Below are 26,742 nucleotides of genomic sequence, written 5' to 3' on the forward strand. Positions count from 1 at the left end.
GAGGTGAGATCTTTCAGGTAATTTAGTTCTTTTTCTTTATTTTGCATATGTGGATCCCAGTGTAGTGAGGTTGTTTGCGGCTGGCCAGGAATCACATAGGTGCTTAATGGTAGAAATGGGAAGAAGAATCTAGATCTTACTCTCATTTTGTGTTCTTTATATTTCACTACATAACAGGTAAAGTGCAGCTATTTAAAATGCAATGTAAATGTTTCTATTTCAAATACAAAGCAATTCAGAGTAACTTTAAAACTAACATGCTTAGATCTTGATATTTTTTCCCCCTCTTGAACGCTATAATACTCAAGAGAGAGATATTTTAAGATTTACAAATCTTGTCTGAGAGGCTGTTTATGAATTTTGGGTAGTTTTATGTCTTGCCTCAACTCTTTTATTCCATCTCATTGTGCATTCTGTTCTCTCCCTCCCACATGGGAAATTAGTGAAGAAATGGATTGAAGAGGAGGCATTTTGAACTCAAAATATCTTTTTTCTTTGGGAAGAAATAAAAGAAGGATGAGGTGGGGGGAAAAGATTTCTCAGTTTAATAGCATGGTTTTTACACATGTAGTTCCCTGAGGCACAGATTATGTTAGTATATTACTCTTCAGAGGAATGCCCACTTGTGCTACAGAATGGTAATGCTACACTGGATTTTAATTAATTGACTTATTTTTAAATAGCCTTTTTTATTTTGACAGAATTCTTGATTTATAGAAAAGCTGGAAAATAGTACAGATAGTTCCCCTGTTTCCCTTACCCATTTTCTCCTGATCTTTAACATATCATCATGACACTTCTTTTAAACTAACATACTGACATCAGTGCATTACCGGTTCCCTACTCATGTCAGGTATCCATTACTTGGGTTTCTGTTCCACGGTGCCACATGTCTCTGTCTGGTTTCCTGGCCTATGGCATTTTCTCAGGCTTTCCTCGTTTTCTCTGACCATGGCAGTCTAAGCTAACTGGCTGGGTATCCTGTATTCTGTGCCCCAATCTGGGTTGTCTGGTGCTTTTTTCATGATTAGACTGGGCTTATGGGTTGTCAGTGCCTCAAAGAGATAGTTATTGGTGATGTAAACCTTTATCAATTAAGGTAGTGTTTGTAGGTTTCTCCACTGTCAGATTATTTTTTTTTTTCACTTTCCATTTTCTGTTCTTGAAACTGGTCACTTAAGTCCAGCCCCCCTTCAAGGGTGAAGGCCAGGGATTCATAAACTTCACATTCCAAAGGGGAGTATTTATAATTAATAGTTGATATTTTTTTGATAAGGTTTATCTTGACCTACTTTTTTTTAAGATTTATTTATTTATGCGTACAAGAACTGGGGTGTAAGCCAGAGGTGTGGGGTGGTGAGAGAATTCACCAGAGAGAATGGGGAGCAGAACAGGCAGATCTACTGAAATAAACTGCAGAGGGGAGCAGCGGGCGAGGCAAGGGAGGTCTGCTGCGCCATGTGGGTTTCTCCCTGGCCGGCCAGGGATGAACTCATGCTGCAGTGGCTAGTAATAGCTTGATGTCACTGACTTTAACCCCTGCACCACCAGGGAGGCCCTCTTTACCTACATATTTTTATATTTTTTCAGTTTTTATTGGAATGTATTCATGGACATTTATGTTTTGGGTTATATAATCCAGTAAAGACTGCAGTATCACTTTAGTTCAAATTGTTCCAGCTTTGGCAGTTAGGAGTTCTTTCAAGTTGACTACTGTGTCTTTCCTCTTTTGTGATATATTTATTTTTTAATTATACTATTAAGATGCTCCAGACTCATATCTCCTATCCCAGCCCTGGAAAGTCTTTTTTTTTTTTTTTGGTGGGACCCTCGCCAGCGGCCGGGGAACGAACCGGCGCTGCAGAGGCTGCGGGCAGCCTTGCCGCCCAGCACTCAACCACTGCCGCCACCAGGGGAGGCCCCGAAAGTCATTTCTTGAAGGAGAAATGATCTACATAGACATTTACTCTTTGGAGAGTGATCGACGCAGAAATTTAGATCTGGGGACTGAGAGTTGTCCTCAGTACTGGCCCTCTTGCTGACAGAGCTAGGTAATATGTGGATATATGCTAACCCATGTTTACACATGTCCATTTTATTCATATTAGGCCAAACATAAGTTCATTTGGATGTCTCTGACTAACCCTGCACCACAGGGTTTGTTTTAGGCTTCATTTTTTCTTACCTGCAACTTTTCTCTCTGAAAATAAGAACCTGCTTTCTACCATTCCATTTACTTAATGTTCAACCCCAGTATGCATGTAAATGTATACTGAATGAAAATTAAGTGTATAAAATGGGAAAAAAATTTTAACCTGCACATACTCTGCGAAATACTAACAAGAGTGGTGTGTCTGTAACATGTAGTATTCCTTTTTTCTCTAGTCTCCAAGATTCATTTTGCACAGTAGCTGCCCTTTCTCTGGCTCTGATGTAGCTTCTTGTGATTGTAGGGGAGACCTAAGTTATCCTTCTGTCTTTCTGAGTTGATTATCTTTGTCACTTAACTATGGCTACTGCAAAGTTTCTAAGGTAAACTTTCTGGTGTAGGATATGTGATTTCTCTCTCTTTTTTTTCCCCCAAATACCAAATATAGCTTCTGTGTTTACAAGAACACCCTGCAGCCTACACATCAGTGTACTGTGGTGTGTGCTGCCTCCACAGAAAACCAGAATCCCTTTTCTTTGGTTTCTGAGTAGTTCCAGGGGACTCTTCAACACAGATTTTTACCACCCTTAGATTTCATTTGTTAATGAGTTTTCTATCTTTTTAGTTACATCTCTTTATTAATTTGTACCTTTGAACTAAAAGCCTCAGAGAGCCAGATTTGACTTTACGGAAGGTCAAGGAAAAACCAAGTCTGTGACAAGTTAAAAATGGTTTTAACTTGTCAAAACCAGGCAAGTATTTATGATAATTATATTTCATGAATATCTCCTTGGTGGTTTATAAAAGAAAACTTTACTCAGAAATATTTTTTATTTGAGGAATCTTGGTTTTTAATATCTTAAAAGTCTCTCGAATTCTATTAGAGATTTGTTAGGATTCTATTTGTTTGCCAGTCTGGGAAATGGTTTAAAATAGCTGCCTTGTGCTAATGTTGGAAAGTTCCTAGAGAGTAACTGAGTTTCCTTGAATCTGCAGTCGAGAGCATGGTTGGAGAGGGTTCAAGAGCTGGAGGACTTGCTTGCTAAAGAAAGAGACAACTCTCGGCGCATGCTGTCTGACAAAGAGAGGGAGATGGCAGAAATAAGGGATCAGATGCAGCAACAGCTGAATGATTATGAACAACTGCTTGATGTCAAGTTAGCTCTGGACATGGAAATCAGTGCTTATAGGAAACTCTTAGAAGGTGAAGAAGAGAGGTAAGGAACTCAGATGTCACCCTTACATCACAGTCTCCCTCCCCGGCCCCCTTCCATTTAAAGAAGAGTAAGTAGGGTTAAAAAAAATCACGCCAACTTTATTTTCTCTGACATTTCTGTTAACACCTAGGTGTAGGGGTAGGTGGTGATAGATTTTATTTTGACAACAGGAAATTTGCATAAGCAGTGTTATTTTAAATGCTGACTGTTAGGATAGAGTCTATTCTATGAGGCTTTAAATATTTCCACAGTTTAATATACTGTAAGACAATAGATTTATTCTGATGCTTTATACTTACTTTTTAAATCTGGCTAGTGTGTAAATCCTTTTTAACACCTGTGCTCCGAAAAAAACCCGACTAAATGTAAAGTGGCTAATTTAGAATAAAAATCCAGTCAATTTTATATTATGTATATTGCGATTGTAATTTTGTAAAAAGAAAAGTCGCAAAGCAATTAAGGAAAGCATACTAAATGTAACAGTGGTTGTTATAAAGAGGAGGTAGGTGGACTCATGCGTTTTCCAAACTCGCTGCATTGTGGTTATATTTTCCTAGGGCAAACATTCAAATTACCTTTTTTTTTTTTTTTAAAGAAACTTGGTTTGTCATCATAGCATAAATATATTCATCTTAGTTAAGATATGCCAGATACTACCTAACAGATTGACAGTTATGTTTTGCTTTAGAAATTCACGGGCATTTCGATATTCTTTGTAAGGCAGGGAGGGCATACTGTTTCATAAATGCTTTATTTCTCCCACATAGATTGAAGCTCTCCCCAAGCCCTTCTTCCCGTGTGACAGTATCACGAGCTTCGTCAAGTCGCAGTGTGCGCACGACCAGAGGCAAGCGGAAGCGAGTTGATGTGGAAGAATCAGAGGCCAGCAGTAGTGTTAGCATCTCTCATTCTGCTTCAGCCACTGGGAATGTCTGCATCGAAGAGATAGATGTTGATGGGAAGTTTATCCGCTTGAAGAACACCTCTGAACAGGTTAAAAGTCTCCCCCCCCCCCCCCCATGAAGCTTTTTTGATTGTGACTTATCTTGTAATTATAAGATCTCCTCGGCCTTTATTTGGATTCAATGGTCCTCACAGAAAGTCTCTTCCTTCATTTTTACCTGAATTCATAAAGGACTGAAGTATAACTTGAAGTAGGAGGAGATGGTGCCCTTAGTGGTTAGAGATTTTCTGCATTAGGCCTCCTTTGCAGAGCCAGTATTTTGTTCACACCTGGTTGTTTTGCCACAGTGGCCTTCCTAAGCATGAGTAGTTATTACCTGCCCTACGCTAGATTGTGGAAAAGTTGCTGTGGCTACCTGCTCCTATTATATGCAGGAAACATTTTTCTCTACATGGATGCTAGTGATTTAATTTATATCAGAAATAATATGAAGCTCTATCTGAAATTATTTGTTTAGAAATAAACACAAAAAAACAGCAGGGAATTCTGGAATTTAGAGGAGGGCCCTGACGAGCTCAGTCGTGAAGATCCTTCTTGGCTGGGCAGCATGGTGCTGGGGGTCGTGAGCGGGTGAGAGGATCTTTGAGGAAGAGGCAGGGTGGAGGTGTGGCAGGGGTGCATGGGATGGATGCCATTTCTGAAGCCTGTGTTCAGGGTTTGTCAAATGTTTGTGAAAATCACTCCTTTTCTCACCGTAGTTATCAAACATATCTTGCTGTGGGTAAGTAATTTGGCTGGGTAAAGGAGCACTAGCAATTCTGATGCTAAAGTACAGGCTCAAAGGCCTCTTATTGACTCTAAAAGCTAAAGGAGACAGTAGTTGTAGTGGTGAGCTAGCTCGTGTGGAGCTATACTGAAGTTGGCTCTCAGCCTGCTTTATTCATGTCTGAGTTAGAGAAGAGTATAAATTAGTGTAGCTAATTGCTTTCAAATCCTGCACCTTTCCTCAGATGTCCGGCAGCTCTGGATAGCTTGGGGGCTAGAATTGATAACTGTCCTCTAGGACTTGGCTCACTGCATCACTGACCCTCTTTGAGCCTCTGATGCTTGAAGTTACAAGTTACATGTGGGCGGAGATGGAATGGGGGTAGGAGGAAAAGAACATGTTTTTTTCCTCCTGTCTCTAAGCTTGTGTGCCTGTATTTTAAAAGCGTAAAGTAAATAGTAGATATTTAAAGGCCCACCTGATCTAGCAGTGACTATAGCCACTCGATTTGGTGCGTATTCCTTTTCTCCCAAGTTTTATCCTCTTTAAAATTAAGTACCTCAGTTTTGTCAAAAAGTTATTACCTTGCTGAATGACAAAACCATGTTCACTTTTCATAGTAAGAAAATGAAAATCATGGAAAGACAGCCACAAGGCTGTCTTAATTCAGCTGTACAGATTTTATAAAGTTTAACTGGATAGATTTAATAATTTCATGATTTTGTGTATTTTTGGAGTAACCTTGCTTTATTTTGCTCTGTGAATAGGATCAACCAATGGGAGGCTGGGAGATGATCAGAAAAATTGGAGACACATCAGTCAGTTATAAATATACCTCAAGATATGTGCTGAAGGCAGGCCAGACTGTTACAGTAAGTGAATGTACTCATCATTTAATTTACCTTCATTATGCTAATGAAGAGTTAACAGAATTCAAGAAAATACTAGGCTTAAAGAAAAACATTTTAGAAATGAACATTAAAACATCTTTTATATTATTAAAGAATTACAAGTGCTATTACAAATTTTTAAAAATTCCGTTGGAGTGATAACTGACTAGTGAAGGATAGTGGTGAGCAGGGTGTCAAAATACATTGTTGTAGAGGTTACAACCTAACACCCCCAAAGCAGATACAATGGCGTAAACTAATTTTACCTTAAGAAATAGAATTGGAGGGGAAATGCAAAAATTGAAGAACTGATCTTTGAGTTCTTTTTATTTATATAGTCTAGTAGATATAATTGTCTCCTCACTGATATTTATAGCACAGTGTATAAGTGAGGAGATTCTTGCTTGCCATTGAGAACTACTAGGAAAGAAAGCTATTAATGCTAGAATATGCCTTAAAATGACAAGATTTCAGTTTGGGGTGGACATGAAAATCATCTGGGCAGTATTTGGATGTCCAGGACCCAGTCACTATCTCTTGTCCTGGGTTAGAGTTTGTGTTTTGAATAAAAGCTATTAGTTGCTAGGTATTGTTCAAAAGAATCACTTCTTTATGTATAATAATATAGCGAAGGCAACATGTTTTAGATTTACAGAGATGATCTCTGTAGTATTCTAACTGTATGTTGAGTTCCAAATGGTTCTCATGGTGTGTTCTGAAATAACTGTGTCTTGAAAAATAAATAATACTAGCTCAGTTTTTAGAGGAATGATTCATTGAACAAACATAAGATTCCTTTGCTAAACCTAACCATTAAGTAAAAGCAGTCAAAAAAAATGTTAACTTTGATACTTATTTTTATTTTATAGACTCATTCATTTATGCATACAAGAACTGGGGTACAGGCCAGAGGTGTGGGGTGGGCAGTGAGAGGATTCACCAGAGACAGAGTAGGGAACAGAACAGGCAGATTGAAATACACTGCTGAGGGGAGCAGCGGGAGAGCCAGGAGAGGTCTGCTGTGCCATGTGGGTAGCTCCCTGGCCAGGGATTGAACTCGTGCTGCAGCAACTGTGGATAGCCTCATAGGTTGTGTCTCAACCCCTTGTGCCACCAGGGAGGCCCCTGATACATATTTTAAAGAAGTCCACTATGCTTACCCCAAAGAATGTTGAGGTCACTGCTATTTCCTTTTATTGGTTCTTTTACGAAAATATTAAATACATTTAAAATTTAAGGATTGGGGCCCTCCCTCGGCGCAGGGGTTAAGTCTCAGTGCTATCAAGCTATCGCCAGCCACTGCTAGCCACTGCAGCACAAATTCGATCCCTGGCCAGAGAGCTAACCCACTTGGTGCAGCAGACCTCTTCTGTCTCACCCGCTGCCTCCCTCGGCAGTGTATTTCAGTAGATCTGCCAGTTCTGCTCCCTACTCTATCTCTGGTGAATCCTCTCACCCTCTTGCACTTCTGGCCTAGACCCCAGTTCTTCTATGCATAAATAAAAAAAAGTCTTCAAAGAAAATATTTAAGGATTGATAACAGTTTAAAGTCAAAGGCTCCAACACCGTAGAACCTTTTTTTTAAAGTATGTTTGTAGAACCTGATATTGTGAAAATACCAGGTGCTCATTTTGTAATAGTGTATAAAAATGGGAACGAAAACTATCCTCTTTAGTAATTATTATAGTGAGAGAAAATGGTTCAGTTCTATTATGTGTCTTATGAATGCTGCATAATATGGTGGAAAGAATCTGACATTTTAATTGAAAAGATTCAGATTTGAGTGTGCTCTCTATTTCTCTGATGTGAAACCATTATGTCAGTCATCTGCTATTCCACTGGGTATACTTCCTCAGAGACAAAATTCATACATATTCTTTAGGTCTAGTGTAGAACTCAATTATCATATGAAATAATGTATTTTTTCTTTAGTAGGTAGCATTAAATGTGGAACATGGAGGATAATAAGTGATCTTTTTGAAAAACTGTACAAGGTGATAGTGAAGATCAGTATAAAATTCCAGAACAGAAATTAGAGAACTAGATAATGTAATTTAAATTTTCTTGTAGCAACTTTAAAAAAAAGCAAAGGTGTAAAATTAACTTCAGCCTTATATTCTTTTCAATGCAAGATATGCAAAATATTATTTCAATATACAGTCAGTATAAACATTTGTCGATTAGATAGTTAAAATATATGGCAGAATTTCCATGCTACTGAGAAGGGAAATAGAATTATTTTCTTTGTTTTGCCTCTTTCAATATCAGTTATTTCCCCCACCTTGAACAGTTGGTGCTTGTTCCTTTTCCTGTATTCTTCTTGTAGTTCAATGTCTGACTCTCTGGGGTAGTGATACTGTGTCTGGCTGGAGAGGTAACAGTTTCCATGAATGTTCCAGATTAGATGGCATGCTGTAGAAGGTTTGAGAGCAGTCATCTCCTTGATTCTTGCTCTCCTAGTTGGAGAACACTGCTTGAGAGGCAGTGACACGGAAGATATCCCATGAAACCCCTAGGATAACATGCTGACATGAGAGCTAGTTCTCATTGAGGGCTCCAGCTCCTGTGTGTGGGAAGTCACTTGTTCATCACAGCAATCCCGTGCCATTTCTGTCTCATTTGTAGGCGATGAAAGGAAGGTAATTTGTTCAAAGTCAGCTGGATTGTAGAGAAAATAGGATGTGAATGTAGGAAACTTTGTTTCAGACGCGGATGTCGGCATCTTTATCAGATAGGAAAGCTGAGGCCTTGACAAGCTCGGGTTGTCTTGTTATATGGCTAGTTAGTGCAGCGGGTTGAAAGCCGGGACATAGTTCTGAGATTTACAGAATCAGTCCAGGGTGTTCAAGTCTCACCATTACGTTGCTAGTGTTGGCATGAGAGAGAACTGGGTTCTGAGTAGACTAAACTCACATCCTTTCTGTTTTCCAGATCTGGGCTGCAAATGCTGGTGTCACAGCCAGTCCTCCTACCGACCTCATCTGGAAGAACCAGAACTCTTGGGGCACTGGCGAAGATGTGAAGGTTATATTGAAAAATTCTCAGGGAGAGGTATGGACATTCTATCAGTAGCTCTAACCATCAGTTTCACCTAAAAGCTCATCATGCCAGTATTTTTCTTTTCAGAATCAGATTGAAATATGAAATAATTGCTTAAATCTGACCAAGGCTGCTGAGTAAGTCAAAGTGAAGCTGCCTTTAGATTTTAGAAATGAAATATGATTATCTTGTAGAGTACAAATTATTTGCACAGACTAAAGAGTCTCACACAGTGTCCAGTTTTGTCTCCACCGCATACTGGCTTTGTGACTAATTAAGATCCTTTACTCTTTTTAGTTTCCTCATTTTAAAATGCAGATAACAAGATTATAAATGAGACAATCCTTGTGAAATACTTAGAACAGTATCTGATCTCTAGTAAATGTCTACATTATTAATCTTGTGCTTGTGAAATCTTTGGGTTTAAAGATCTTTACTGTGTTTGTTTTCAACTGTCAGTTTTAGAATTCATGTCAAAGAACCTGACATACACCCAGTCAGAAGTGAATGTCTGCAAGGGAGGGAGGAGTTGCAGGTCCAAGTGTGCAGTAACCCATTGGGTGTCCTTTTCCTTTAATGCCAAGTGCAGCCGCTTATCCTGCAGAGTGCTCGTCCGTTGTCCTCTCTCACACGGTAACGAGCACATTAAGGGCAAAGACCTATGCTGATTTATTCTGGCAGCATGCCTGGCACCTAATAGGCTTTCAGTAAGAATTTATTAGCTAAATTAAAAAAAAAAATCAAACGTGTACTTTCACTTAAATTCACAGAAATAAAGTAATTAACAGCAGTAATTGTGGGAGTTTGTAGGTTTTGCATCAGGTCTGTGCCTAGCCATCTTCACATCCATCCCCATCGTAAATATCTGCTGGTGGTTGACACTGCTTTTCCTAAGGAATTCATTATCTACTAAATGAGGAGTATCTTTGATCTCAGGCTGAGACTGATCGGGAAACGGCATGATTTTTTTTTTTTTTTTTTTAAACTGAGGACTTCAGTACGATTGTATAAGGTTTTTGGGTGCATCTGGGGAATTTACCTCCAAATACCTGGTAATTTTCCAGGCAGGAGAGTAGTTTACAAATGCCTCCAATCTTTCACAGACTTTAGGGTGCTAGATCTTCTTGGTGATCTCTGTTTGGAAAGCCCTTACTTGCTTTCCTGCCTTAGCATCTTGGAATCCTTCCAGGTACCCTCAAGTACTAGACTTTTTGTAGCTCCTGAAGTGGGAATTCCCCCTGATGTGAAATTGGCAGAATACAAGTCTCTTTCAAAACATTATTACCAGTGGTGATATGCTCCGATTGAAAAGCATTGTTATAAAGCAGATGAAATAGGCTTTTGTGAGTCATGGAATTTAGTTGACATGCAGTACAATTATTTTCCGTATGAAAATGTGTTTCAAATTAGAAACAATTTTACAGGAGGATATTTGGAAAGGGGAAGGTTTCAAAGCTCACAAAATGGGTACAATGACATGGAAACAAAGTAAATGCTGGGGCCTGGGTCTTGAGGGGTAGTATTGAGATGAAGCTCTGATTTCCCTTCATAAACCAAAACACTAAATATTAGCATATTTGGTTGGTTTTGTCCTTTTTACAGATTTCTGTTGGGAAATATCATGAATACGGTTCTTATTTCTGATTTTAAGACAAGTAGTTTTGGTGATCATTCATTTCATTGTGTAAGACCATGTTTCATATTTATCTGTAGGTCCCAGACCACATTTGTAACAATCTAATTACTACCATCAAGATTACTTTTCTGTGAGATTGTGGGGTAGTTAGCTTAAGTTAATATTTTTTTTATTCTTGCTGAGGCATTGGAAATGTCAGAAAATCCAATATTAACTGCCCCTAAAATAATGTGAGTGTATGGATTCATGTAACTCCAAACCTAAAGATCATGGACTTGATCCGTTGGTTCAGTGTCCCCTAGGTTTCTGTTGTCTCCCTCATGGGTGCAGGTTCGCTGTGAACTGTTCTTGGAGGTTTGTCATGCCAGTTGACTTCTTACAGGAAGGAGCATCCTCCCCTGTGAGATCTCCATCCAGGCCTTTGCTCAGTAGTAGCTTGGGTCGCAGCCTCCAGTTCCTGGAGGATGGAGTTAGAGTTTGAGCCTTTTTCATTCCTCACAGCTAGATTACATGTGGCTCCTGGATGACACACATACCGCCTCTCCCTGGGAGAGATGGGCACCCGGGTTAAACAGAGACTCTTACTGAGAAATGAGGAAGAGGGTGTTGAGTGGTGGAAAGAACAGTACCTGTCATCATGGTAGAATAAAATGTTTTTCTATCAGGGAAATAAAATTTAAAGCAGACTCTATACATTTTAGAATATAGGCATAACTGAAACTTGTGTATGTAATGGTTACATATATTGCTCTGATTTGTAGCATATGCTGATATCTGTTGTGTAAATGTTCCCACTGTGGTCATTTTACGCGGCCAGCATGTGAAGTGGCTATTTGTGTGTGGAAACGCAAACCGATCTCACAGAATTGAAGTTTCTGGCTAAGAGACTGAAAATGGTCTCTTCCATGACTCTGCAACAGTAATCAAAACTCCTACTTTACTACTTATAGAAGTCTTATTTCTATGACACGGGGTTGGTTTTTTTGTTTTGTTTTGTTTTGTTTTGTTTTGTTTTGTTTTGTTTTGTTTTGTTTTGTACCTTTGCTGGTCTGTGTTAAATTTCAACACTGCTTTTACCGACTCATGTTTGATGTCTGTCTTTGTGGAGTTCTTTCTTGGGTGACCTTAGGTCATGGTGCACCTGCTCTGCAGCACCCTCTAGGACACTCTTTATACCTGTTGCAGATCCCAGGTTCACTTCGTGTTTATGCAAGTCAGTATTCTCTACAGAAAAGTGATCTATATTTGAATCTTTCAGTAGAAAATGAAAACAGTTACTTTCTGTTTTATCTCCAGTGAATGATAGGATACACTAGAGCATCCAATGTTTTATTAGTAAATATTTCACCTCTGTCTCTGTCAAGAGGAACCAGTTGCTGAAGGAGTAAAAGGAGCTTGTCCTTTGCATCTCACTCACCAGGTGCTCCTGCCACCACGTTCCCTGAGATCACAGCAGTTGACCGCCAGCTTTATTTTATTCAACATTTACTTTCAGCACCTTTTTGTGAGGAAGCTAGACCTTTTAGCTAAATTCATGTTGAATGTTATAAAGAATTTAATGTTTCAAATCATTTACAAAATTCTTAGTTAACAGGATGGGAATAAAAGCAGTGGAAACCTCTCAGCAGGTATTTCAAATTGGAAGCCAGTAGCTTCTCTGCAGGGAATACTGAAGATATAAGAACTGCTACTAATTATGCAAAAATTCTGTTCAGTAGCAAAAGCTACTGATCTACAGCTTAAAAAAAAAAAAAAACTCCCTGGCATAGGAATGCTGTTTCTTAAACTTAAGCAAAGAAAAGGTCCCCCTTCTCCATAGCCCTTGTGATTTTAAGTAGGTTTTAACTTAAAAGTCAAACCACTCTTATCTTTAGGAAGTTGCGCAAAGATGTACAGTCTTTAAGACAACCATACCGGAAGAGGAAGAGGAGGAGGAAGAAGCAGCTGAGGTGGCTGTCGAGGAAGAACTTTTCCACCAGCAGGTATTACTGTAATGTACTTGTTTTAAATTCTTACAACAGAATTACAGTGGACACTCAAAACCATTACTTGATAGATTAGATCAGTGATCTCTCGAGTGGAGTTTGTTCTTCATAACGGTCATTTAAGATCACAGATTAGGGTACTGGAAAAAAATATTAGCACTTTCAAAACTTTTTCAAAACTTTTTCAATTTTGTTATTTTATAATGCACATATATAGTATATTAGGGCCATGTATATTACTTAAAATAAGAATGTGGATTTGAATTATTTACCAAAGGGTTACATGTTGGAAAAGTTGGATCACTGTATTAGAGCAAGCATTTGCATATAAACATAAAGGGTAATACTCAGCTCCTTGTGAAACAAAGTTTTTGTCATATTAAGTTCTTAATCATCCAATTGCAAGATTTTAGCTGATGCTTGTGCTTTTGAGAGCTCTTGAAATAAAGAAACTTCAAATTTGATTTATTAAATTGGAATTATTAGTAACTAAAGAATCCCAGGTTTTTGTTCGCAAGCAGAATCTGATCAATCAGAATTCCTATCCTTATCAGACTTCTTTATGTCTCTAGATTTATAATCTTAATTTTTTTCCCAATTAGTCCAGTTCTACTCCAAATAAACCTTCTCTTATATGTTTAGTCCCCAGGGTCGAGAACTGCTTCAGGTGGGCTATACAAGGTAGAATGAGTTTTTGGCTATCTTCTCGGGCATTTTGAAGGCATATTTAAAAACAGATGCTTGAGACTTGGCATTAACAAGAAACAAGCACAAGAATCTATTTCCTGTCCTTAGTGAGAAGCATTAAAATGACTGGAGCACTATAACAGTATAGGAGATACGCCAGTGGGCCAGACAAGTAAGTGGCTTGGAGCGTGAGTAGACAGTATACCAGATGCTGGAGAAGGCTTTCCAGACAACATAGTTGAGAAGAGCTCACAGAAATATGCTTGTCCGGTATTTGTGAAGAGTTAGCGGCTATTATTTATTTAATGATGTTTTGAGAGGATTTGAATTACATGTTGCTACACTAACAGCAGCATCCCAGATTCAATGACTTAAAACAGTAATTTCTTACATACCATGATCTGTGATTTGACTGGGCTCAGTTCTTTTGCGCCACATACTAGAGAATGCAGTCAGTCATGAAGTTGCATTTAGCTGGGAATTTGGGACTGGAATGTCTCCAAGTTTTTTTTTTTTCCATGTAGTTTCTCATTCGTTAGTTTAGCCCAGCGTTCCTTACAACATGACAGCTGACTTGTGATAGGATGAGGGAAAAAAAGCACTGAGTATGTCTGTACACCTCATTGCACTGTAGAGCATGTGAGAGAGAAATGAAATTGCAAGGTTAGTGTTAAATTAACATAGTCTGGGATGCCTACACGAGTAGACTGTGCATGTTGGAGCAAAGGAAAATTTTATGAGATACCAGGGATTGACTCTAGAAGGGAAACTGCAGAAATACTGAGGGACTGTTTAAATAGAAACTCATTAAGGCATTATGCTTGAATGTGAAGGTGAGAGAAGGGGGAAAAAAGTCAGATGGGTGAGATTTTTGATTTTTTTAACTATTGCGATGAGAGAAAATAATGCTATCAAAGTTCAGAAGAGGGAAGATAGAAAGGCAGTTCAGCTATTTAACTTTAGATTTGAGATTGAATCCAATGGCCTTTTGAGTTGATTAGGAGGCTTTTGAGTGACCTTCAAGAAACCAATTCAAATGTTAATTCGCAAGTTATATTGTAAGGTTTTAAGGAATTTAATGTGTGATAAAGAAATGGAGAGCTGTGTTTTTTTCTGCACTGGGCCAGCTCTCCTGCTACATTTCTTCATTCCCTGAAAATGTTTTATGCCTGAGCCAAGTTCGTCTCCACCCCATCCTTGGTCAGGAGCACCTCAGCTGCTGAGTGTGCTATGGTGCTGAAACAACCAGAGACCCTGACAGATGATAGCCGTGACATCTTGGCAGCCTCACATCCGCTGAACTCGCTTATTTTCAGTCGTAGCTTCCCAACAAGCGCCATTTCAAGGGACATTGACATAGCAGCTAAGTTCTCTGAGCCTGAGACTAGGTGCCTCATCATGGGTTATGCCAGGAACCCTCCTGAAGCAACAGCTCTTCTGTGCCTTTCTAGGATCTGCTATCTCAGAAGCCCTGGGGCTCTTCTGCCTGATGGTCGCCTTTCTCTTTGCCATGTGAAGGAGTCATCTCCACCTCCCATAATTCTTTCTACCATATCTCCTCTGCCTTGTACCTTTTCCTGTATCTCCTCAGGTAGCCTGGGGAAAGTTGGCTCAGGGTTTGACGAGGAAGGCAGGTACTATATTAATAAGGAAAAAAAACTGGATAGAGGCATTTTGACTTAAAGTTTGAGGATGTGGAAGTTGGGGGATCCAACAAGCCATTCTGTTATTGTTCAGAATGGAGCTCACAGATTTCCTCTTTCCTCAGTAATAAAAGGAAGTTACTGAACAAGTTTTCAAGAAGTTTTCAATCTGCATGACTGGTATTACTTAGGGAGCTTTGTAATTAGATAGACATTTTTCCCTAGTTAAATGAGAAGTTCTCATTTAATTGATTTACGGACCTAGATCAGAAAGTTTTTTTAAGTTACTCGGGATCTGAACGTGCAGCCAGATTTGAATTTGTTGGGAGTATTTTAGGGAAGAACTTTGTGACACAGTTTTAAAATGAAAAAGTGAGAAGTGATAGGGATCCATTTAAAGTTAGGTAGTATGGATTTGTGAGATCTCTGTTGACATCTTTTAAAGTATTGTGATTTATTTTCTTAGCACTGATTTTTTCATACTGTTTTCCTCCTCAGGGAACTCCAAGAGCATCTAATAGAAGCTGTGCAATTATGTAAACTTCTCAGAACAATTGTCTTCCTCAAAATAAAGACGTATGGTAATCCTTACCTACATACAGTGCAGAGCCTTCTCAGAAGCACAGAATATTTTTATATTTCCTTTATGTGAATTTTTAAGCTGCGAATTGATGGCCTTAATTTCTTTTTGACACTGAAAAGTTTTGTAAAAGAAATCATATCCATACACTTTGTTGCAAGATGTGAATTATCGACACTGAACTATCTGTACTGTTTGGAAAGGGTTCCTCAAATTTTTTGACATTTTTTGTATTGTGTATGTGGGTTGTTTTTTTTTTTTTTCTTCTTCTTTTTTAAGTTCTTGTGAGAAGGGGAGGGAAGGGTAATAAACCACTGTGTCTGGGTATAATATGAAGATTGCTCTATCTAGATTAGCAATCTGCTCTTGATTATTCTCTGCTATATACAACGGTGCTGTGAGGGCGGGGAAAAGCATTTTTCAACATATTGAACTTTTGTACGGAATTTTTTTGTAATAACAATCAAGGCTACAATTTTTTTTTAAAAAAACAGAAGAGAAATTTTGTAAGAAGGCAATATTAACCTAATCATCATGTAAGCAACTATGGATGAAGGATTCCGCAAAACTTTGTTTTATGGTTACTTCTCTTAGATAATTCATGAGGGGACTGGGGGAGGGCTGGGCATCTCTTAAAATGCGGTAGTTGTGTTTTTTAAGCTAGTGTAACTTGCTTAAATTTCTTATGTGACATTAACAAAATAAAGCTGTTTTAATATTAATTTACTGTCTTAACTTTAAAAACATTTGAGGGGAGGTATAAGTATTTCAGTTTTGCCTTTTATGAAACATTTGACTCATTTGAACTAGATTTTTCTTTAAGACACTGAGTAAGATAAGTGGAAATAAACTGTTTGGAGTATTTTACCTCCCTTTTTACTGTTTTTAATAATAATGGTAATCACAATAAAAACAAGGGTTGATTTCTTTTGAGCCAGCCGTTGTGCTCAGAATTTTGTATTTGTTAGCCTGTTAACAGTAAAAGACCTTTCAAAATCTCTTAATAGGAAAGCCACATCTCACAAATGATAGGTAGTATTTCACATGCTAACCCAGAGTACATGTTTGTTTTCTCTTAAAATATTCTTGCAGTAAAGCAAGCTGTGCAAAGACTACCAGCTTTCACTTGAAAATAATTCAGAGTCCCAGAATTGCTGTGCTCTGCAGATTTACTACATACTCTGGTGCCATCAGAGACACAGGATAAATGCTGGGTTAGAAGTTCTGTCTGTTGAAGCAGATAAAATGATAACTTCTCAATGCAGATTTGTCTTCAGAATGAGAATGGCGAGACAGTTCCTCGCCAAACTTGGTTGTGAAAAATTTTTGCCACAAGATGGGGTTCTTGTCATCAAAATGCACACTAGGTACTTTATTGCTAGATAAATTGGGTTATAGAAATAAACACTTTAGCTTTAGTTAGGCATTAAGAAAAATTGGCAGTTGTGATACAGAAGAATACTCTAGTGAAATTCAGGACTCAGTTAATATACACTTTGGTTCCTGACAATGTGAGGCAGTGGATTGTTAAAGTGTATTTAGACTGGCAACACTAAATCGAGGTTTTCTGAGAACAAAGTGCACTCAGGGTGCTTCCCACAGAATGTTTGAGGCAGAGGGGAAAGGAGCACATGCTGTGTCTGTATTTTCATTATCTCTACATCTGTGGAGGTTAGTTTTTAAAAACACATTTCTGGGGCCTCCCCTGGTGGCGCAGCAGGTTGAGCACAGTGTTGTGAAGCTGCTGCTGCAGGCAGCCTCTGCAACACGGGTTCTATCCCCACTGGCTGGCAAGAAACCCACATGGCGAGGCAGACCTCTCCTGTCTCGCCTGCTGCTCTCCTCAGCAGTGTATTTCAGTCAGTCTGCCTGTTCTGCTCCCTGTTCTATCTCCGGTGAATCCTCTCACCATCCTGCACCTCTGGCCTGTACTCAGGTTCTTGTATGTATGAATAAATAAATCTTTAAAAAATAAAAGCACATTTCTGGATTATTGAGCTACTAGTGACAAGCATGAGTTTATTCTGCTCCCCCCCCATTCTTTTGTCTTGTTTTACTACTAGTTTTATATACAGTTTTATTTTTTCCTCTTGTTCAGCTTCTCATCTCAGTGTTCTCCACTAAGAATATGCTGAAAATCTTTGTTTTACTGACTGTTTTCAGTTAGCTGTTCTTTCTGGAATCTCTTCAGGCTTTTTTTTTTAACAGATTATTTATTTATTTGCACAAGAACTGGGGTACAGGCCAGACGTGTGGGAGGGTGAGAGGATTCATCAGAGACAGAGCGGGGAACGGAACAGGCGGACTGACAAAATACACTGCTGAGGGGAGCAGCAGGCAAGAAAGGAAAGGTCTGCAGTGCCATGTGGAACCCTTGGCGGCCAGCTGGGATCTCACCGGTGATACACTCAACCGCCTGCACCACCAGGGGAGGCCCAAACCTATGCTTCTTTATATGTTTTGGTTTCCTCTGTGATGTAACCTTTGTGTTTATCTCAGCCCATGTAATGTTTATCCCATCTACTGAGTGTCTGATTTCATTGACTGTGCTTTTCATTTCTGAAGTGGTCTTTGATTCTTTTTCTGTCAAGTTTGCCAGTTCTTCAGGTTCCTTTTTTCATTAGTTTTCATCATTTTAGAAAATCATTTTAATTGTAGTTATTTTATATTCTTATTTTCTTGAGTTTGTAGGGGTGGTATGGTTCCCATGGGGTTTTTTAAGCTTATGAACTCATCTTCAGCAAGGGTTGTTGATTTTACGAGTGGTCCATGTTTTGGCGATTGTGGTACATAATTTTTCTCTGCCAAGCTCTCCAGTGATTCACCTGGTGGTGGTGAAAATCCACTGCAACACTGGTACCTGGGTGTGTGTTTTTCACAAGTCACTTCCAAGTGTTTTCCAAAGCCCTAGCAGGTGTCTGCCTTTGCTTTGGTGTGGCAAGCACGTTCTGATTGGGTGAGATGCAGGGAAGATTCTAAGGTTCTGTGCGTTATACAGCACTTTTGCTCTAGGTCCTTTCCTTTCAGGACCCAACATCTGTTTCCTATTTTCCACTCCCAGCCGTAGGAAGCTTGTATTTCAGACCTAAGAGTTTTGTGTTCCTTTATAGCACCTGGTGTTTAATTCTTTTAACGCTTGTTCTTTTGGCGCTACATTGAAACAGAAATTAAGTCAAAATATTTTATCACTTATGGTGGGAGGAAGAAGGGATTGTCCTTGTCAGTTTAGTCTGCCATCATACATATTTGCATATATGCATATTTATTTGCCTGTGTGTATGGATGTCTTTTTAAAAGAGTTAAGATTATCCTAAATCATGTTCCTCTTGGTTTCAATCCTTTAATCAGATTTTATATTACAAGGATAATTTATTTGACTGCTCTTCTCCTGGTCATGACATGTTAAAATGAGAAACTGAAACAAATCTTTAAAATCTATGTTTCTGGGGACCTCTCTGGTGGCACAGTTGGTTAATACGCCACACTATGAAGTTGTCCATTGCTGCTGCAGTGAGGGTTCAATCCCCGGCCAGGGAGTGGCCCACATGGTGCAGACCTTTCCTGTCTCATATGCTGCTTCCCTCAGCAGTGTACTTCAGTCAGTCTGCCTGTTCTGTTCCCCACTGTCTCTGGTGAATTCTCTCACCCCCTGCGTCTCTGGCCTGTACCCCAGGTCTTGTATGCATGGATAAATAAGTCTTAAAAAAAAAAAAAATCTATGCTCCTGGAACTTTGGCTTCTAAACAAAATGCTTTTCTTTTCAGTTGTACTGCATGAGGGAGCAGCATGAATATGACTTCCAGGAAGTACCACTAGCGGAGAATGACTATTAAGTTTAAAACTTTTTGGAGCCACCTTAACAAGGTTTTGGTATTTCCTTATTTACTTGAGAAAATCCCCTCCCCTCCCCCCAATACAAAAGCCATAGAATGACATAATATTTAGGATTGTGTATGTGCCATTTGCCTGCCTTAGTAAAGGGACATTCAGAGCCAAATTAATGTGAACAAGGAAAATAGGCAAAAAAAATAAAAAAAAATTCACAGGAGTCAGATTTCAAGTTGGAGAGGGAGCTTCACATTAGTAGTATTAAATGGGAAGAATAATTAACAGGCATAATACTGCGAGTGGATGTTGCTTTGCTGTTCTAGAGGGTCAAAGCTAGGGCAGAGAACAATGATAGAGGTAGACCAATAGCCAGTTTGCCCTTGGATACATGCAGCTGACTCCAAAGTGAGAAATCACCTCACTTCCACAATCTTGTATTCTTTTAACAGCACAGTAAATCCTATCTTCTGACATTTCTCCAGAGACAAAATGCACCTCTCAATTTAAGGAGACAGCCTGTTCAGTAGACTAATTACTTTATAACAATAAAACACATATTCGTCCAGATTTATTATGTGAGTGCTTCCTCCACCAATCTGAATTGGAATTCCTGGTTTAAATGCCAGCCAAGTTTGCTCTTAGAGAAATGTAGCTCTTGTTCCATTTCAGTGGTTTTTATACTTCCTTTAGCTATATATTACTTCAAATGGGCCCGTAGATCCTAAGGTTTCCCTGCATTTTGTAGCCATTTTCTTAAATGTTGGTGTTGATTTGATTTGAAATAAGAAAATTCTCACTGGGACTGAAAGCCTTCCTTCGTGATCTACTTGGCCCATAGGTTGTGTACCCTAATCTTCTGCCACTGTAAGCTGCTAGCCACCTGAATTTCTCCAGGGACCCAGCTTTAGGGCTATACCTCAAACAATTGTACTAGGCATTTGTCCTCAGTAACTGGGTAACTATTTTCAGTTTGGTTCTGTCTTTTGAATATATTCAGGTATTTCCACAACCCCCTTCCATACAGTCCTGTGTCCCAAGACAAGTGCTAGTGCAAGTGTCTGCTGTGCAGTCACCCTAGAGGGACACAAGAGCTTATGCTGAGAAAGGCTCAACTCTGGCAGAAACCCTTTCTAGCTTAGTGGCCGAGAGTGATCTTTCCCCTCTTCCTCCTAGTAAGCCAGGGGCCTTCTTTCTGACTAGACCTAACAAGCACTAATTACTGAACTAGAGCAGACAATACATTTTCTCTGAAACCCCAGCCTTTACTGCCACCTCTTCAATTTTTTGGTCATGCTACCCTCCAATCAGCATCAAGGGACTAAAACCAAGCTCTTTTGAGTACCAAAATTTTCCCAAGAACCATCTTCCCAACTGCCTAATTAGACCATTTTGAGTGCCTGTTGCATAGTTCTCATCCTTCTGTGTTGTAACAAACTGAGGACCTGGACAGAACTCTGATAGGCAGCATAGGCAGCCATGGGCTCATCAGGAAAAGTAGTGCTTATACCTACAAATCTGGAAAAGGTACTGTTGTGGAGAAGGAACCAGAGAGAAGAATGTTTTAGTTGACCCAGGGTGACCTCATACCAGAAATTCCTTTAGGAGCCTGAAGCAGGCTGAGTTGTCGGGGAAACTTGCAAACCCAATTAAGAGAACCTGGGCAGGGCCAAGTGGTGGAAATGCACTTCAGCTCTGACACTGGGGAGCAGACTATCATATGCTCGCCTCTTTCTTAATGTGGAGAAGTTTCATTCCCATGTGGGGCAAGAAAGCACCCCAAGAGCTATAAAGAGGAAGGAAGGCAAAAGCTCAAACACTTATTGAATGTTGGGCACACTGCTCATGTCAAAAGTTCCTTGAAGCTGCGGTACCTCCCTAGGGAAGTGGACTCCTTCTTTTGTAGGCCTGGTAATGTGCCCAGAGGTTAAGTCAGTTATTTACTCACTCATTCCTTCAGTAGCCATTCGCCAGGGAATTTTTTGCCAGCAAGGCACCAGGAAGTCAAGATGAGAGATGTACTTTCTGGGAAGCTCAGTCCGATCACACAGGTTTGTATCTTTGACATCTGTGCCTATTCTAAGCAGCTATTAGAAAGTTATTTACATGGCTAGTTTATAAATGAAAACTGCTTTTAGTTGTCAAAATGAATGGGAACAATTCCATTGTCATTAATCCCCAAGTCCCTTTTTCAGATCTGTTGTTTCTAATGTCTTTCAAATTATATGGCAAATGTCATAAATTCTATTAGCAAGTTGCAGCTCAGGAAGACACTATCAGATTTGCTGACTTTGCCCATCAACCCCTAAGATGTGACTTAGGAGCAGGGAATCTGCTTCCTGCAGCCCAGGCGCCTGCTCTGTGTTTCTGCCTTTCCCTCCTGTACTGCATTCTGCACTTTCAGACAAAGCAGCAAGCCACAGCCCAGTGGCCTTTCGTGAACTGGCTGTGTTTAGTGATGTACTTTTCATATCAGGGAAGTAATTCGGTTTTCTGAGCTCAGAGTGTCCTGTGGGGGATAGTTGTTGCCACTTGGTAAGCTAAGCAGGTGTAGAGGACCTGCCTGAAGATTGTTCAAAGTGACCCATCAGGAGTATGAGTGGGGCCCAGTTACTCTGGTGGGGGAAGGCTATGAATGATGGGAATGATTGGAATTGGTGATTAGGCTGATTACAAAGGTGGTTAATTTTTTTTTTAATGATAGAGAATTAAGCATTCTTTCAAACATGCCAAGAGTAATCATGCGTTATGTAACAAATTTGTACTCGCCCACATGGATGGGCCTTCTCCATAGATAAGCTGCAAATAAAAATAGCAGTATTTTTTTTTTTTTGCCTTTGAACTAACTTGATGAATGAAAAACCCCCAAAGGGAAATAATTAGTGACTCTTAAGTTGCTGTCACTTAGTGCTGTGATCCTGAAAACACTTACATTCCTGCTGCTCAGTTTCCTTCCCTGTAAATGAAAAGTTCTATTACAGAAGATTTGTGGAGAATTAAATAGATGATGGAGAAAGGTCATACCAAAATAGTAGGTCTAAATAGAATTTTAAACTGATGATGATGTCAACATTTTCATTTAGGGGAACTGGGAAGTAGTGAGTTTTTTTTTTTTTTTTAAAGATTTATTTATTCATGCATACAAGAACCGGGGTACAGGCCAGATGTGCAGGAGGGTGAGCGGATTCACCAGAGACAGAGCGGGGAACAGAACAGGCAGATTGACTGGAATACACTGCTGAGGGGAGCAGCGGGCGAGACAGGAAAGGTCTGCGGTGCCATGTGGATATCTCACCAGCAGGCGGGGATCGAACCTGTGCTGCAGAGGCTGTGGGCAGCTTCACAGTGCTGAGCTCAATCAACTGTGCCACCAGGGGAAGCCCAATAAGGTGAGTTTTGATTAAAAATGGCAGGGTGGTTCACTGCTGCTAGTGGGTATAAGTCTGTAGGTGAAAACAGTTTTGGTCAGATCTAGCATTTCTCCCTGTTAATTGAATAGTTGAATAAGGAAAGCCACTGAGAACACTGGAAGCACCACATTTCACGAGGACATTAGTCCAACAAACATTAAGTTCTTAGCAGGTGCCATCCTGTATACTAGGCACTAGCAATAAAATGTTCCTGATGGAACTCTCCCAACCGAGTAGGGTCGCAGGCACTGATCTGATCTTGCCAATATGGAAAACTACAGTGGTGCTAAGTGCTTCTTTCTAAAAGGAAGGAACCACACATGGCTGATCTCGGGGGTAACTGCTCTCGTGGGAAATGACCATTAGGAAACATTTGTCTAGTTGGAGGCTGAGCCTTTCAAAGATAACAGCTCTCACTGGAAGAACTCAGCTGCACAAACCCCCCCAAACCAGGATAAATGTGATTTACAGTGTTTAAATTCTTTGACTTCTTGTTGGATCATTTGAGCCTGTTGAGAACTGTGCCCACCAGCTCTGGTAGCTGACACTAAGGGATAAAGGGGTTCTGAAACGTCATTTTGCTCTGTCCCTGCATCACAATTCAAACTCCAGTCAGTGGCTCCCTCATGCAGATGGAGATCTGAACGGCGCAGAAGAGGGGCCAGAGGCATCCACACTGCCAAGGGGGCCCCACAGGCCTGACGCCTGGCCTCGCCTCGATCTTGGGTCTCCCCAGGTGATCATTCGCCAGAAATTCTTAGGTACTCAGCTCAATTCAGTCGATTGCTTCTGTGGGAGGGGGGCATGTTGAGGCTTGTCAAGTACTTCACCCAGCCGACCAAGTGGAATTCAAGAGTCCTCCTGAGGTTATCTGAGCCATTACTCTGCCTGCTGTGACTGCTGGATTTAGACAGGAATTTGGAAGCACCCAGAATCTCAAGAGTTTCTGGGTCTACAGCTGCCCAAAGATAGGCTTTGTGTGTCACCCATGAACAGAAGCCTATACTTGAGAGGCATCATCGCCACCCACATTCCCACCCCACCGACTGGACGTGTTAAAACAATTCTATGTTTGGGCCTCCCCGGTGGCGCAACGGTTGAGCGCTGGGTTGCGAAGCTGCCCGCAGCCTCTGCGGCGCCTGTTCGATCCCTGACTGCTCCCCGGCCACGGGAGGAGGGTCCCACATGTGCGCAGACCTCTCCTGCCGCCTGCCCGCCCGCTGCTCCCCTCAGCAGTGTCCTGCCTGCTCTGCTCCCTGCTCTGGCTCTGGTGAATTCTCTCACCCTGCCACGCTTCTGACTGTACCCAGTGCTTGTATAAATAAATAAATAAATAAAAATAAAAAAAATAAAGTTCAATGTACTTTCTCTCCTTTAAAAAAGAAAAAAAACAATTCTATGTTTGATGAATACCAAGATCTTTTTTTCTTTTAAAAATTCTTTTAAGATTATATGAGGGAGGATGGCTATTTCTCTGTAAGGTGATTTTGAAAAGTGCACTTGGATTTTTCCATTTTTAACAAGCGTTAGCTTTTCTCTGAGCTAATGTACTTAATTCTTCCAAATCATGTAAACATTTGGGCGCATGCAGTGGCCCCGTTGGCTTCCTTTCTGTTTCTGACAGGAAGGAGGCAATTGTGAACTCTGGTCACATTGGTACTTTTGCCCCTGCTGTTTAAAGCCAAAGATGCCAGTAACAGGTGCCTCTGTGCTCAGAGCTTAGATGGGAAATGAAGAGGGTTTCTGGAACATGTTTGGCAATCACATCTGACTTTTCCGTTGAGACCCAAACACTGAGAAAATCTTATGGCTCATGCCAGTTGGCCATCCTGTCAGTGCTCTCCCAATGCTCAGGCCCTGCACGCTGCTGGCAGTGGGAGCTGCCCTCCCACTTGGAAAACTACGCCTGAAAAAATACTGCACACACTGAATACTGATGCTCTTGCTTGATTCATGGGACTGAGATGACAGGACGTCCTTGATGATGGCTGTGGATGATTTCATAATTTCATTTAAATAAACTGTAATTCAAGTCTTCACCTGGGAAAGGGGATTGATGTGTCAAAAGGCAAAGCCTCTGGCATATTAAAGCAAACTGTGACCCAACAGGGTGGACTCCCCTCTTCCCACCCACGTTGCTAGAAGTAACTATGGTTCTATGGGAACATTTTCCCAAAAGGAGTGGTGGATGGTTGGGAAATGCTGAATAAACGGAGGAAGGCAGTCGGGGCTTTTTCATCCTTGGCTCATGAGTCCTAAGTTACAGTAATGATGTCAGACATTTAATGGGGTACTATGAGGCACTGGATATCCTTAAGCCATTTACGTTCCAGTATGTTCTCTGCAACATACTCGGCAGGCATGGCTGACCTAATGTGAATGACTTTGGCTGGTTATGATCGGAAACAAGTCAGCTCACTGATAGCTGTCTCTGGGGGAAATGAGAAAATGTCAGGATTCCAGAAGGCTATTGTGCCTTCAGTTCCAAGAAGAGTTGGGTGGAGCAGGAAACGGGAACATATGTGCTACTCATTGACTTGTATCATATGGCAAATTGTCCCCATCTGGAGGTTGTGACCCCTCTTAGGTTCAGAAGTGCCCCCAGGCAGTTGTGGAGACAGATGTGTCCTTTCCCCATCTCTAGTCCCCTGACCTTGGGGTGTGCGGCTACTTCTCTGAATCCTCTCTGGTTTGACGGATGCTTCTCAGACCAGCTGCCTCATTCCTGTTCCAGGCACTTCTTCCTTGAGTGGTGCTGAGCTTGGCCACATGGAGCTCTTGTTGGTTGGTAGGGCCAGGAAGAAAGAGGGTGAAGGGGCCTCAGAGGACATCACCTTGAGATGTGCTGAGACAATAGAGTTAGCCCGTCACAGGATTCTTTTAATGTTCTCTTTGTCTAAATATGTCCGCATGTTTGTGGTATATTTTTTGGTTCAGTACAACTTCTTAAATTTGGAAATTTTCCTGCAGGAAAAAACTCTATTTTTGGTCTTCTGTCTAAATGTTTTTAATTCAAGTTGAACCAAGAGGAGTTTGACTCATGAAGCTTTCTTCTCTTTTTGTCTGTGGGATGGCTAGTCTCTGCTGGGCCCCACAGCCGCCAGGCACACCAATCTGAGCCCCCGTTTGGATGGATCACAGAGGACCTGCCCCACAGTCACCCTTTCTGCAGGCCAGCCAGGGGCACTCGGCCACAACAGAACAACCAGAAGGTCTTTTATAGTCAGGCGGGGGAAGCAGCTGCTGCTGGCAATCTGAGCTCCTCCCATAGTCCCTGTATTGACCTTGTACAAAGGCTAAGAACTCTGAGAGCAAACTGGTGACAACTGCCCTTCCCCACTGAACCCCAACTCAGCACCTCCAAGCCACATCACTCAAAAGCACTCGAAGAATAAACATGGGGCTCCAGGAGCTCTCAAGGACATTTCTCCCTTCTTTGTTTCTGGAATACAGTAGGATGAGTCTTTGTCTCTGTGGGACTGTCTGATCTGACAGACTCATTAGCACCCTCCAATCACAGTAGGATATGGAGGTTTTAAATCCATGCTGACACTAATTGTCCTTCTATCCATAACTGGAAGCATCTTTCTTGGCATAGGATGTGAGGCCTTCACTCTGAGCTCGCCTTATCTTCTCTCCAAAGTTACTGCTCATGGTGCCTGGCACAGTTTCACCCCAGGGTGGCAACATCAAGAGTTGACCTTGGCACATAAAACTCTGAGGAAAATGACCAACCTTGAAGCTACAGCCTCTGCTTCAGACCCTGCCTTGGTTTCCTGTGCTGATGTACAGCCTCCTATTTTCATTGCACCAGCAACAGCCTGCCCTCTTCAGCTCACTAGTCTCAGCAGTGACAGGTTCTTTTAAATAAAGTTGAGTCTGGCAGCTGTGCCTGAGTCTTTTTTGTTTCTAATCACTTTTTACAATCAGATTCTTTAAACATATATAAAAGTGGCGAGAACAGCATAATGAACCCTCTTACCCATCATGCAGCTTCAGTAACTGTCCACA

The 26,742-nt window shown here is 40.7% G+C and overlaps 1 protein-coding gene and 1 pseudogene across 2 annotated transcripts in view; both read left to right on the top strand.

Moving 5' to 3' along the window:
- The window catches only part of LMNB1 (lamin B1), a gene marked incomplete at both ends in the record, with an annotated part of 42,755 nt that extends 27,299 nt beyond the window's left edge, over positions 1-15,456 (top strand). The window contains 6 exons of the mRNA XM_084251892.1: positions 3,146-3,366; positions 4,134-4,359; positions 5,804-5,908; positions 8,858-8,977; positions 12,476-12,583; positions 15,415-15,456. Of these exons, the coding sequence (XP_084108018.1) occupies positions 3,146-3,366; positions 4,134-4,359; positions 5,804-5,908; positions 8,858-8,977; positions 12,476-12,583; positions 15,415-15,456 (822 nt within the window). The remainder of the gene's footprint in view (positions 1-3,145; positions 3,367-4,133; positions 4,360-5,803; positions 5,909-8,857; positions 8,978-12,475; positions 12,584-15,414) is intronic.
- On the top strand, positions 13,533-14,789 carry LOC311182816 (ATP synthase F(0) complex subunit C2, mitochondrial-like; annotated as a pseudogene). The gene is made up of 2 exons: positions 13,533-13,543; positions 14,401-14,789. The product of its transcript is annotated as an ATP synthase F(0) complex subunit C2, mitochondrial-like (transcript).
- Positions 15,457-26,742: the final 11,286 nt, after the last annotated feature.

The sequence above is a fragment of the Talpa europaea genome (assembly GCF_964194135.1).
Source record: "Talpa europaea genome assembly, chromosome: 13".
Lineage (NCBI taxonomy): Eukaryota > Metazoa > Chordata > Mammalia > Eulipotyphla > Talpidae > Talpa > Talpa europaea.